Consider the following 13881-nt stretch of genomic DNA (forward strand, 5'->3'; position numbering starts at 1 on the left):
GCACCGTTATCAAAGGAGATGAATATCTCTATCAAGACTGTACATTAGGAGCTCGTTTAACATATAGTAAATCTACAACATCAATTTCTTTGAAGAATGCATGTTAATTTAATGTCAGGTGTGTGTTGGATTTGTGATCAAAGCATGACAGTCTGGCCATGGAAAGTAGCCAAGTTGTCCCACTGCTGTAACAGCTGATATAGAAAGACTAAGGGGAATTTTATGATCTTGTCAAAATATATTTATGCAATTATATTAAAACCACAGTGCAAGCAGAGAATTTTGTGAGGTTTTCTCATTAAAAAGTATGTTGTTTCAGAACACAGGATTGAATATTAACTTTGGTAACTAGCTTATCTCAAATCTCACATTTTGTCACTACCATCTGCAGCTTGAAAAAACCCCACATGTTTATGCTTATTTTAGCAATGGGACTGTAGATTTTCTAGGTTTCAAAATTGCAGTTGGTTGGTTGGTACACTAGAATTCGGTGTCACGTTTTGTTGGAATACAGAGTGAAGTCTCAGGGTGTAGTGCATGAATGTTTTATCAAAATGATTGCTTCCACACAGCTTGTCTTACCATTTCTATCATCCTACTTATGTAATAGTTTGATATGAAATTCTTCAAATAAGATCAATGAAATTATCCAAGTGAATAAAAATTTAACCTTCTCACCCTTCCCTGAAGATTTCAAACATCTCTGCTGATACAAGAAACATTCATAGAACTACCACTTGCATAACCCTCTCATTCTGCCTCTAAATTTCAACTTCAATGACAAAGCAACGCCTGTCCATTCTGTAGCAACAGAGATGATTGAAGGTGAAAAACAATGCAATCCTTATTTGCTAAGGACCCACAAACCGTGTTTTTATGTTGTAAAAATATTCACAATATATTTAACATAGAAAGTAACCAATCACTTTCATTTAATTGATTTTATATTCTACTCTGATTAAGCCAGAGAAGTTTCATGCCTTTTTCCACCCATTTTATGCCTGAAAATAGAAGAACAAAAATTGGACATAATTTCTGAAGAGAAAAAGCTGTTCCACAAATTACCCCCATACAGATGGAAATGACATCCATTGTACCTACACAGCTGTTTTCCAAATTACATTCACATAAGGGGTTATGAAGAGGAAGTAACAATAACTAGGGAACTGGGAATACTGCTGGTGTAATATTCATTAACCTTATTAAATAGCCATTTATCATGTCCAAGCGAGGATACAAGAGAGGAAAATGCCAGTTTAAATTTCTTCCCTGTTATAATTGTCCCAGCATCTGATGCTAAGTGCTGCTACTATTGCTTGAATTTTGAAATTTCCTTTATTCATTGCAGGAAGAGTTCCAGAGACACACAGATCATGTGACACCACACTTAGTGGGTCAAGGACACAAAGTAGCTACAAGCTCTTCATAAATAGGTAAGCTCGATTCATATTCTACAAGATGGAAGCTGTTTTATAAGCAAGTGAAGCCAGCAGCTAGTGTGCCAATGCCAGTATCAGAAATGCCTAAATTGCCATCTGAGCCTGTTTTCATAATAGATACTATTTATATAGAATAAATAAGTTAATAAATACATAATATTCTATTATGTAGAATAAATAAATAATGTTGGTTTGGTTCCAAGTGGAACAGTCCAAAAGCTCTAGTGAAATGGAACTTGGGCCCTGAACAATCCATACAAAACAAATCCAGGATTTCCACATTTACTCTGTACCACTGTGTCCTGCCAGATGCCACAGGCCTCCCAGAACAGCTGCCCCCAGCTGTGTCTCCCCCGGGCAGGGAAGCAGCACTAGCCCTCTGTGACTGAAACAACTGGGAAGCTGCTCCACAGAGACTGTGAAAGGGTGGATTTTATGATCTTAGACGTCTTTTTTAACCTTATTAATTATATAATCTATGAAGGGAAAAATCTATTGAAAAGGTAAGAATAGTCATCACTTTCCCTGTCAAAGCATTCTGCCACAGTCCTTATTTGTCCACATTTGGCTTTTGGATGTGGTCTTGCCTTGCTGTCACATTAAAGTGCTGTCACACCTTACGTGTTCTGGAGTGGTTATGTCAGACCATGTATATAATGTATAATTTCCATTTGCATTTCCACCTCAGTCCTTATACTGATTTTTCTCACTTGTGTCAGTCATATCCAGCCCTGCACTGCCACTGTACTGTAGAGTTACAGGTAACCCAGGGTCAGAAGCAGCAAAGACCTCTGCTCTGTCATGAGGATTAGCCATGGCATGGACAGCAGCCCTGTAGACATTGGCAAAGAAAACTGAGGATTGTACAACTGATACTAAGTCCTTTTCAAAAGCCAGGGAAACACCACTGCTGCCAAAGAAGAATTTTCTAGACTGGGTGTTAGCACAGTGCAGCTATAATCATGGCTGTTTCCAAACAAAGAAGAGATGCAAGTACTGTCAGTATCTAGGCATCACAAAGCCCAGAATCCCACAGTTAAGCACCATGTAATCCCTACAGACATCCCCTTTTAAATTGGGTTCTTGACCCAGTTAAACAGGAGTTTCTTCTTTTAACCATGACACAAGTAATTCAGGCCCACAGGAAATGCTCAATTTAGATCAACTCCCAATTAAGTGTGTCCTAAGTAAACAGTTTGAACTTCCTGATAAATCAGCCATGATAATCTGGGCAACATGAGATACCCCAGTACACCTGTAAAACTGCAACAAGAGAGATCTACAAACAGATTGCAGGATAGTGGCTGCTTTTGTCAAGAAAGAAATCTCTATATTCTTGTCTAACTACATACACGAGGAGAGGAGAGGAGAGGAGAGGAGAGGAGAGAGGAGAGGAGAGGAGAGAGGAGAGGAGAGGAGAGGAGAGGAGAGGACTCACAATAATTATCTAGTCCAACTGCCTGACCACTTCAGAGCTGACCAAAAGTTAAAGCATGTTATTAAGGTCATCTCCAAATGCCTCTTAATAACTGACAGGCTTGGACCAGTAACCATCTCTCTAGGAAGCCTGTTCCAGTGCTTGGCCCCCTCCTAAGTGAAGAAATGGTTCCTAACATCATCTCTGAACCCCACCTACTGTAGCTTTGAACCACTCCCACATTCCCTGTTATTGGATACTAGGCAGAAGAGATGAGAAACTACTCCAGTTAATTTGTTAAAAATTTTTAGACATTCCTTGAATAGTTTCCTGATGTAAATCTTCACCGTGCAAAAGAAAAGGATGAAACTTTGGGATAATGAAAAAGCTTCTATGTGTCTTTGGCATTTGTTGAAAAAATGTAATTAACAAAAATCCACTACAACAAAACCCTCCTTCTGAACCACATAATCATTATTTGTTCATTGAGTACATAGCATATTTGAAGTTTATTCTAAGGATATATATCTGCTCACATGGAAAGCACCATTACTTTCTACATTAAAGCTACAGTACAAAGACAGCTTTCTGATCTGAGGTTTCACACACCTTTTTCTTAATTAAATTGAAAATTCCCTCAGTTCCCTAGGACATTAATTTATCCTAATGAATTAGTATTCAAATAATTTAATTCCCATTTCTGGAAAATTCTGAATAATGTAACAACAAATGTTAAGGCTTTCTGAAGCTTTTTTCTTGAGAAAATAAGAGGAATTTGCTTCATCCTGTAGAATTCCCAGAAGGGAATGGGGCTGCACTCTTTGCCTGTTGGCTTCACCACACTTAAACCAGCTGCATTTGGCTCACCAAATGAAGGAAAGAAACAAACCTGACTCCCTTGAATCAAAGCAGACTTTAGATTTATTTATAAAGGGCACTTATATTTATATTACTCCTGCTAAATTTCTCTTTTTTTTGTAAAGAGACATTAAGGAGCTTATAACAGACATTGGCCTGGACTTCATAGTATTCCAGTAGTTGTTGTACCTTAAGCTCTCTGTCCCCAGGTCACTGTTGTGTTGATTGCATGTTATATCCTTTTCTCACTATGACATTTCCTTGAAGGTCGGTGAGTGCTGTAGAAGAAATCCCGAGTGGAACTCCAAAAAACAGCCGACAGAACCTGCTAAGCTTGGGATCCACCTTCTCTGTGTCCACAAAGGACTACTCAGCAGCTGCTGCATCACAGAAATGTTTGTTCCACAGGAAGGAAAAGGTGAATGATGAAAAACATATAAGCTGATTTCAAAATGTAAATATTTTACATAATATTTATCTAATTTTTGTTTGATAATGATGTGCATATTAGCTACTGAGTCATCTTATTAGATGAGTATTCTAAATTGACAGACTCCAAATGATCCAGTTGTGCTGTCAGAACTGAAGGCAGTGAAAGCAATTGTCCGTAAGAACTATGCAAAAACTCGTAATTGAACCCTCTCTGACCTACATATATGATTTCTGCCAGCATCAAACACCATATGGACTGTTTTCACCAACCACTTCGACAGCAGCTTCAGAACAGCAAAAAAATTTACAGAGACACTGTACCCAAACGTCTGCCAGCCAATGATTCTCAAAGGACTTAAATGTTTTTTTACAGTGCATGTCTGGACAGAAAGAATAGGCTGGCAGTGAATGTGCCCAGACAGTAGTTCTCCTAATTGACTATTTCTACTTGCTAAGTTATGGTAGGACTCTGTTAAATGGAAAGGACAATGTTTCTTTAAAAGGTATGTTGTTTTGCAATCTTTTCTGGATTGCAAAAATTCAGAAATAACGGAATCACAGAAAACTCCACCATGATCCTTCATATGGAGTTTTTTGTTGTGGTACAAGAAGGGACAGGTTTCAGGCTGATGAACCATCTCACCTCTTCCCAGTTCAGAAGCTCAGCAGTGACCAGTGACAAATATTTGGTCAAGAGCTTCACTTAGATACTTCGGAAAATTATCTTTTCTCATATAAATTTTGTTTTAAATTTTATTATTATGGTTTTTGTGGGGATAATAACGGCCTTTCACAGGAGTTCAGCAACTGTTACAACACAGTACTAGTCCCTCTATAATGTGATACAAAACTGCATTGTCTGTTGGTAGAACCAAACTGTTATGAAAAAATCTTTTTTTAAAGTATTTAAATGGGTCAAGTTACTAAGTCATGGTGAACGGCTGGAAGGATTCATGTCTTATTACTTGAAGACATTTAATTATTTCTGTCTGCTTAAGGGATCTAAAAGCATAGATGTATCTGATAAAAACCCAATAAATAAAATTAGTTGAGGTGGATACTCAGCAAGAAAAAAAGACCTTAAAAGTGTTGAAGCTGTTTGAAATTAAAACAAAAGAATACAATGTCTACTAATAAGAACCATCAGTCAGCCTTTATTATGGGGAAGAAAGCAGCTCTGCATTTCAGTCTAGTTCCTAGGGAAGCTGGGCTTATGCAATCACAGTGGTGTGTATGTATGTGTTTACGTGTCTGTGACTGTCCTCAGAGTAATTTGGGAATCAAATAAGGAAAGGTCTCAGAATAAATTAAGTTTCAGTAAGTGTTATGAAAATAGGTACCTTGCAAAGGAAATGGATCTTGATTAAGTGCCTTTACAGAAGAAAAGGCTTCAGCATGAGCTTAGCCCTACTTAGACCCTGGAGAGTCTACACAGGAGAGACACCAAACAGAGAGAAGTCATCAGTCAGCATTTGCACCTTATTCAACACTGAAGTAAATTAGGTCCAGCATACAGATCAATAGAAATGGGTTTCATTGATACTTGTGTGTGGGATCTTCATTCCATTAAGAAGACTTACTAAATTTCTAAATTGCCTCCTTGCAGTTTTCAGGTCCAGAATTTATTATTTTGTCAAGTGAACCACCAGTGACCTTACAGCTGCCTGGATCAATTGTGGTAAGAATAAACATTAAGGATTTTGAACTAATCCAGTGACATCTTAGTCTGAGCTCTTTGTAAATAGCACCTGAGTCTCAAGCCAGTATTCTCTCCATGTCCTTCTCTCAAAACAAGTTAGGGTTCCTGCAGAGATATTGAGACTTGAAAGGATGTCCTTTAATTCTTAGTTCTATTTAGTTATTTCTGTTGGTGTAAAAAAAAAAGCTTAATTCATCATTCTCAGCTAAGAATGCTCACTTTAGCCCTAGACCTTTGAGACAAAGATTGTACAGCAAATCTGCAATATGACATCTAGTTCCAATGTATCTCCAGCTTGCAAGCACATACTTTACCTTTCATCAAGATAAGGTAGAAAGTTGACAGCAGACAGCTGTAAAAATGAGAGCAAAGCAAATTTGGAATTAGCCCCAAATCTAGAATAACCCTGGTGACTGGAGAATTTGAGTATGCTCAGCTGTTTTGTTGTGATTCTTTGGGTTTTAAGAAAATTAGAAATGTTTGTGATGCTAATTTATGAGAAGGGAGGCAGAGAATAGCATGGTGTTGTGACCAATTCCATCAGGTTGCATAGAGACAGGCTACTAGTGGGCCTCAGTAATAAAATGCTGTGGAACTTGCATTGCTTGTACTTGGCACTCATTCTTCATCCTTTTTTGCATGTTCTCAGACTAAAAAAGGGAAATCCTATTTGTCCCAAAGGGATCTCAATGTGATTCTTCTCAATGGCCAGTGCCTTGAGGTGCAATGCGACATCAAGACCAAGGCAAGAGATGTTTTCAACACTGTGGTGGCATATGCAAACTTGGTGGAACATTTCTACTTTGGCTTGGCTTACCTGAAAGGTAATGAGATAGTCAAGTACAGTGACAGCTCTCAGTGCCTCTGTAGTCACTTTATCAATGAATTCCAGTAAGAATTCATCAAAGAATCATTCAAGAATTCATCAAATAATCATTCATCAAGAATTAATTCAAAGATCCTTTAAGATCCTTAGGTAGAAGCAGATAGAAAGCTTGTGCAAAAGTAAGGTATGTTGGTTTAAACTGCACTGAGCTGATGTAGAGCATGTCTGCCCTAGGACTGTGCATCAGCACAGCCATACAACATTTACTGGCTGATATTCCCAGGCAGAAAAGGCTGTGTCCCAGCCTTGCACTCAAATAATACTGAACCATGCAGCTCCAGCAGAAATTCCAGGAAGCATTGCACTGGGAAAGGGTGCCTGTGTTTATTCCTAGATATAAATGGGAGTACAGGTTCAGCTGTGTCATCTACCAGACCCCCCCTCCCCACCCCTGCATTCTGATGGCAGGTACAGCTGAGGCACTGGGAAAGAGCACACCTTGTGTGTAGGGCATGAGGATTGCAAAGGGGTGCAGAACCTGAGTGGTGAGAAGAATGCAAGCTCCATGAATCCTTGAGTGATTTTTCAGATACCATACTAATCCAGCATCTAGCATTTGTAATCCAAAATGACACACTGTCCTAAATTCTGTATCAAAGGAGCAATAAGTTAAATCATGATGCAGAGAAGTAAATCTCAGCTGACATCCCCAATCTGTTTTATTTTTTATTGCTAGTGATGCACGCTATGAACTAAGCTGCTGAAGTATATCCAGGTTTATCACAGAACCCAAAATTCTCATTTCAGGTAAAGAATTCTTCTTTTTGGATGAGGAGACCAAACTCTACAAAGTGGCTCCAGATGGCTGGAATGACCAACCCAAGAAGAAAATGTCCATCATTAATTTCACACTCTTTCTAAGGATAAAATTTTTTGTCAACCACTTTAATGTCATTCAGTAAGTGCAAAATTCTGCTGACTGAAGGAAAACTGGTAGCATTTAGGGATACCATTCAAAGCTCCTCCTGAGTTCCTAAACCCTTTTCTATTCCAGGCATGGCTTGACAAGGCATCAGTTTTACCTGCAGCTTCGTAAAGATATTTTGGAGGAGCGATTATATTGCAGTGATGAGACTGCCCTGAAACTCGGCGCTTTGGCTTTACAGGCAGAGCTTGGCAATTATGCTTCTGAGGTGTGGAGAAATAATACAGTATTTCTCAGAGGTCTCTCTCTACAACTTTTGCAGCTTTTGTTTGTCACATAGAGTTTAAAGAAGAAATGTGAATAGCAGAGAACTTCAGTTACGTCCTCCAGATAAGTCCTTCAGACTTAATTTTAAAAATTACAAAATATTCCTGATTATGGAGTAGCAATGAGCCAGGTGAATTTGCCAGGAAATATGGCAGAATGATGAGAGAGTCTAGGTCCTTCATAATTGATAATATATCCTAGAAACTCCAGAAAATCTGTAGAAAGTTTCCAACAGAGGCCCAGCTTGGATGTGTGGAGGGGCTTAAAGAGATTAGTAAAGAGGGAAGAGAAAAGCAAATGAACACTTCAGAATTCACAGCTATCTTATGTGTAGGCTCAGATCCACAAGCTGCAAAGACAGGGAGGCCTCTGATTGCGTATCTGAACTGGCTGTCCTAGTTTTTAAGTGTATAGAAAACACCCATTTATGTTAGCTTCCATATCTTCAGCTATGTAATTCAGGGTAGCTCTGTTAATTGAACTCGGAGTGGTCTGATCCATGTGGTCAGGTCTATCATGGCAATGGGTGCCCCACTGTAGGCTGTACTGATGCAGCTGTAGCTGTCAGCTCTAAGGGCTGGACACACCTGTAGGCCCAGCTCCTTCCTCCCCTCTGCACAAAGAAGTGGCATGTGCTTTGAGCAGCTGCCTGAGCACAGGGGCAAGAGGAAATTTGGCTGTCAGGACACTACGTGCTGTTCCCACTTTCCTTTGGGAAATTGGCAGCAGGGTGACTTCTGCATATGGGTCACCCTGAAAATGAAATGCGATGAATAAGAAGAGTTAAGAAAGAACAAAAGGCTCCTGTCTCTTTGTTTTTTCCCCCACAGATGCATGGAAAGAACTATTTTCGTGTTGAAGACTACGTTCCAGCAAGTCGAATAGAGAAAATGACCCTGGCATATGTACAGCGAGAGCTTGCTAAATTACATCGTATGAATCGCTCCCTATTTGAGGATGAAGCTGAACTGGAATTTTTAAAGGTAACTTGCCATACCCCAAACACTATTTATTAATTTTGAGGTAGAAAGCCCCTCTCTATTTACCGTTGTCTATTTTCTTCTTGCCTGATACAGTGGATTTTAGATATGGTGAAAAAATTTGAATAATCAACAAAAACCTCAGAATTTCATTCTGCTGTAGATACTGTCACTTATCACAGAGAGTTTTTATAACACGTTTTGGTGTATTCGCAGCATTCTAAGTTTTGATGTAAATTTTTGGCATGTTACCAACATGTCTGGTATCCAGAAGATTATAAAACATGAGAATAAGCACTTTTTTGACTTCTGAAATTAAAGCAGCTGTTCAGCCACTTTCTAAATATGTACTGATTGTTTGTTTAAAAGTATCTCTGAACCCTGGAAATGAGGAAGGAGTTACCTGAAGTATTTTTTCACTTTTCTATTTGCTGTTTCTCTAGAGCTCTAAAGTGTCACAATGATGTGGGATTTAACTATTTTCCTGCTAATTTCTCTTTCTCCCCAAATCTCTCTACTTTCCATCAATGGAAATTTGGAAATTTTTTCAAAATGAAAAATATCAAGGATTAGATAATGGACCAGTAGTCATTTTGCTGCAGTGCTACATGCTGTTATTTATAGCGTCATTTTAGTTCCGTTGCTATTTAATTATATTAGTTCTTCATCTTAACACTGTCAGTGCAATTGAAGAAATAGATTGAAGCTTAGCCTTAATGACAGTCCCATCATGCATGGCAAATCTAATGAAGAAAAAAGCAGCTTTGTTAATATCTGTTTCAATGAATAAGTTTGTAGAAGGAGCCAACTCATCATACAAAGTGAGAAAGATAGACCCCATGGCAAGAACATATGAATTCCAAATATGAAAGGGATTAAAAATTAAAACCCAGATTCAGCTAGTGATTATAGATGCCCCCATTTTCAGGACCTGAACATTTGTACTATGGTTAATTTCTGAAAAAAACAGATCTTCTTAAAGTGTTTTATTTTGGTCACTGAAAATCTCTGCTCACAATTGAAAAGTCAGTTGAGGATTCTACAGTAGCTTCCCAGAAATAAAAAAATAAGGCTTTAGGATAAACTCATATTGGTCTGCAGATCAGACAGTAAATCCTAGTCCTATTCCATAGTTCTGGAAAGTGTCTCAGCCACATTTTAACACTTTCATGGCCAAGTACAGTAGCTAGAAAGACAAGCATGAACACCCAGAACCTCTGGGTGAGTTTGTCAGAATATCCCCTGCATGGTTAGATAGCAGGGGCAGACACTGGCTCCTCAGACACTCAAAAGCATTTTCTCCTCCATCTACCTTTCTTCCCATTAATCTTTTTGAGTAAGGGCATGGTTAAAACACTTTTTCTCTACAAGGTGACTCAGCAACTTCCTGAATACGGAGTGTTATTCTATCGCGTGTCCCAAGAGAAGAAAGGGACAGAAGGGGACATCATCCTGGGAATCTGTGCCAAAGGCATCATTGTCTATGAGAACAAAAATCACACAAGAATTGCCAGTTTAAGATTCCAGTGGCGTGAAACAGAGAGAATTTCAGCTCACGTGAGTTGGAACTGAATCTCTTCTCTACTCTACTGCTTGACTGCCTTTCTTCCTGTCACTTTGATAAATTTATTGCATTCAGAGAGAGAATTAGATTCACTCTGTATGGGCAAGTCCTTTCTGAAAAGAGTTTAAAATCAAAGCTGGATCTGAATGTGGATATGAACATACTGAGTTCTTTGTGAGGTATAGTTCTGCAGTATTTATGCCGAGGCCAAAGACAAATTACCATAAAACTGGATAATCTGGTGCTGACTATTACAGAGACTATGCCAAATCTCTCCACGGCACATTCCCTATTCCTTCCTCTCTTGTCTTTACTGCTCTTTTCTTCTGTTTATCTGACTACATCAGGTCATGGGATGATGTCTTCCACTTTCAGATCTCATTATTCCCACCCTCATCTCTTAGTATATTGATGTCTGCTAACAAATTAGTATTGGTGACAAGATTGTGACCCATTTCTAAATGGGATTTTGACGTTAGAGGTATATATCAATGTACTGTTATACAGTTTAGGTGTCAAACTGGATCACACATTTCCCAGCTTGTTTGCTCTCCAAAAATGGTCCTTCTCCCCCTTGAAGATATGTTCCTTTTCATATTAAATTTGTTTAATAATTTAACATCTGTAGGGCCAAATTTTGCAGTTTTAGCAACCTGCTATCATTGCATTCAATGTCCTAAGGTTCTTGACTTTCAACATAGAAGAGTTATGATCCCAATGACAGACACCTGGCTTACAAGTGCTGAATTTACAACAGGCATTTACTGCATGCAAAAGGGATGCATTCAGGCATAAATACAACTGAACAAACCAACAAGATTATATAAATGAACTGTCAGTGCCTCAGTGTAATGACTGATGTATGAAGCAACCTGTGCTTTTTTTCCCCTCAGAGAAAAAAGTTCATGATTGAAAGCAGCTTCAGTGGCAAGAAACACACCTTCATTACTGATACAGCAAAGACATGTAAATACCTACTGGACCTCTGCTCTGCCCAGCACAAATTCAATGCACAGATGAATTCTAGGCAACTTCGTCAAACTTCATCAGGTGAGCTATAAATGCACTTTTGTTACTGGGACCATAGGACAAGGTTATGTTTTAGGTAAGATACATTCACCAAATCTGAGAATTAGAACCTGCCACCTCGGTTTCACTCTGCTTCAGTTAGAAAATAATGCTGGCTACTACACTGAAAGTTTGAAGTCTAATTTGTCTGATTAAGTCTAATTTGGCACGTGCATGTGAGTAGGCATGTGGGTGAAGAGGGATTATGTCCTGATAACAGCTATGTAGCTAAACTCAGATTTAAAGAAGAAATAAGCATGATTTCACTTCCCTTCAGGAGAATTCTGCTGCTGAGAATTCTGAAGAAATATATCAGACCTACCCCAAATGTAACCTGAAAAATGTTCTACACAAATTAAAACTACAATAGTGCCCAGACATGCTGGAGCTGCACTTAGTTATTTTGCATAAGAGAGATACAACACTATGGTTCAGTCCCAGGACAAAACCACTAAACCACTAAAGGCACATGAGTCATACCCATTAACTATACAGCTGCTAGTAGCTCTTATCTTAGATTTTGCCATGGCTGTGGAAGATATGAACAGTACCTCCTCAGGCTTCAGATTTTCCATAGTTGCTAACAAGATTGTGCTCCATCCAGGGCAGATACATAGCACATCTCACCCACATTTTCAGCATGTTCTGAAAAGATGAGTGGGTATTATTATGGGGAAACTGAGGCACATAAGAAATAAGAGCCTAAGCTGACAACTGTCATCACTCTTGACTTCAGTGGAGCAACATAAGTTTTCACTAGCTCATCCTCTGCTTTGAGCAGAACCATGATCGTTTACAAGCCCTGAGTGTTTGACTTGGTGAGTCACTGCAAGAGAATCAAGTGTCCTGCCTTATCTGCTGGAATGCTCCTTTCTGTAGTAAAACCATAAAACTGTTGGCAACAAATACTACTGTGGCATGTAACAGGATGATTGATATATTGCCTCCTCACCACTAAGATTATTTTATAAAAGGTGAAATTTTTGCAGAAAATTGTTACCATGGAAAAAGGCCCTAGGATGGCACTTAGGTTCAAGGAATCTTGAACGTAAATGTTTGCTGCTTGACATCTCCAGCTTCTAACATAATTTATTGGGACTGTGCTTTATTGCATTCAAATGAGTGCTAATAGTGCATCTTACAGTTTCCTGTGTCACATTTGCTTGTGGTAATTTATCTTAAAAAATATTATATTCCATATATAACAGAATAAAATTATTGAGAAATAAGAAAGTTATGAGCCAAGTGCTAATTACAAGTACACCAAATTACTGAAACAAGCCAGACTTATGGAAGCCACATGACCACAGGTTCTGGGGTTGAGGATGTGCTTGCTGTCCCAGAAAAAAGACTTAGTAAGGCAGTGACAGATAGTAGTTCAAAATTCCGTCTTTGCCACCACAGTCAGGCTGTAAGAGATTATGAGGGTCTTTCTGCATGCTTCTGCTTCTGATGCACTGTTCAGATGTATAAGTCACTATCACTTTAAAACTTGAAGCAACTCTCTACTTCAGAATCACCGTGGCAACTCCCAGGCTGCACTAATACTCTGGACAGTTAAGCTTTCTGATGCCTAAGAAATGTCTCTGATCAAAGTCACCGAGGAAAGAGGGAACCCAGATTTAATGCTGCAGAGTGGTGTTCTGGAGAGTTGCATTCAGGCTACCATTTGTTAGGAAAACACACAGGGGTTTAGCTGTCATGTACAAGCAGAATTTAAGCACATGTTTATGCTAGCCTGTATCAAGTTTTTGTTTTACTTTCCAATGTGTCTCCAATTGCCTGCTGTCTCTCTATCCTCCAAATCCCTTCTCAAGCCTACCCATTGAGGACCTAAATAAATAAATGTCCCCTTCAGCACCACCTTGTTTCAGAAAAATTAAATCTTTGGAGAGGACAGATTTCTATATAGCAGAGCCCAGACATCATTAAGCAAGTAGTAGATTTCACAGAAAGGTAGAAAGTTAGATAGTAAGTGTTGCCACTAAGATGGTCCCCATTTAACTTCACTTGTGCAAATGACTCAGTTCCTTGGTGTCTCTCTGAACTTTGGAAAGCATGTGTTCCTAGAGTTCCTGTCTTCTCAGATATAAATATACTGGAGTAGAAGGCCCATGAAGGATGAGAAACTTCCAACTTAGATAATTCATACTCTAAAACAAATGTTTCTCATTTACAAAATACACCTTACAGAAATATTCAGGTTTAAATTATATAGGGTTGTACACTTCACCTGTCTTTGTGGAAAGTGCATATATATTATAATTCACAGAAACTAAACCTAAATGCAGCATATACTTTTTATGAAAGAAAACTTCTACTCACACCAAGGCCTACATATCCTCA

At 38.7% G+C, this 13881-nt stretch overlaps 1 protein-coding gene across 1 annotated transcript in view; it reads left to right on the plus strand.

Moving 5' to 3' along the window:
- FRMPD2 (FERM and PDZ domain containing 2) overlaps positions 1-13881 on the plus strand; it is a 59813-nt gene that overhangs the window by 17575 nt on the left and 28357 nt on the right. Inside the window, exons 8-16 of the mRNA XM_053949284.1 lie at positions 1349-1433; positions 1924-1942; positions 5753-5824; positions 6495-6669; positions 7479-7629; positions 7726-7864; positions 8754-8906; positions 10275-10460; positions 11361-11517. Coding sequence (XP_053805259.1) covers positions 1349-1433; positions 1924-1942; positions 5753-5824; positions 6495-6669; positions 7479-7629; positions 7726-7864; positions 8754-8906; positions 10275-10460; positions 11361-11517 — 1137 coding nt within the window. The remainder of the gene's footprint in view (positions 1-1348; positions 1434-1923; positions 1943-5752; positions 5825-6494; positions 6670-7478; positions 7630-7725; positions 7865-8753; positions 8907-10274; positions 10461-11360; positions 11518-13881) is intronic.

This window comes from Vidua chalybeata, chromosome 8 (genome assembly GCF_026979565.1).
Source record: "Vidua chalybeata isolate OUT-0048 chromosome 8, bVidCha1 merged haplotype, whole genome shotgun sequence".
NCBI lineage: Eukaryota > Metazoa > Chordata > Aves > Passeriformes > Viduidae > Vidua > Vidua chalybeata.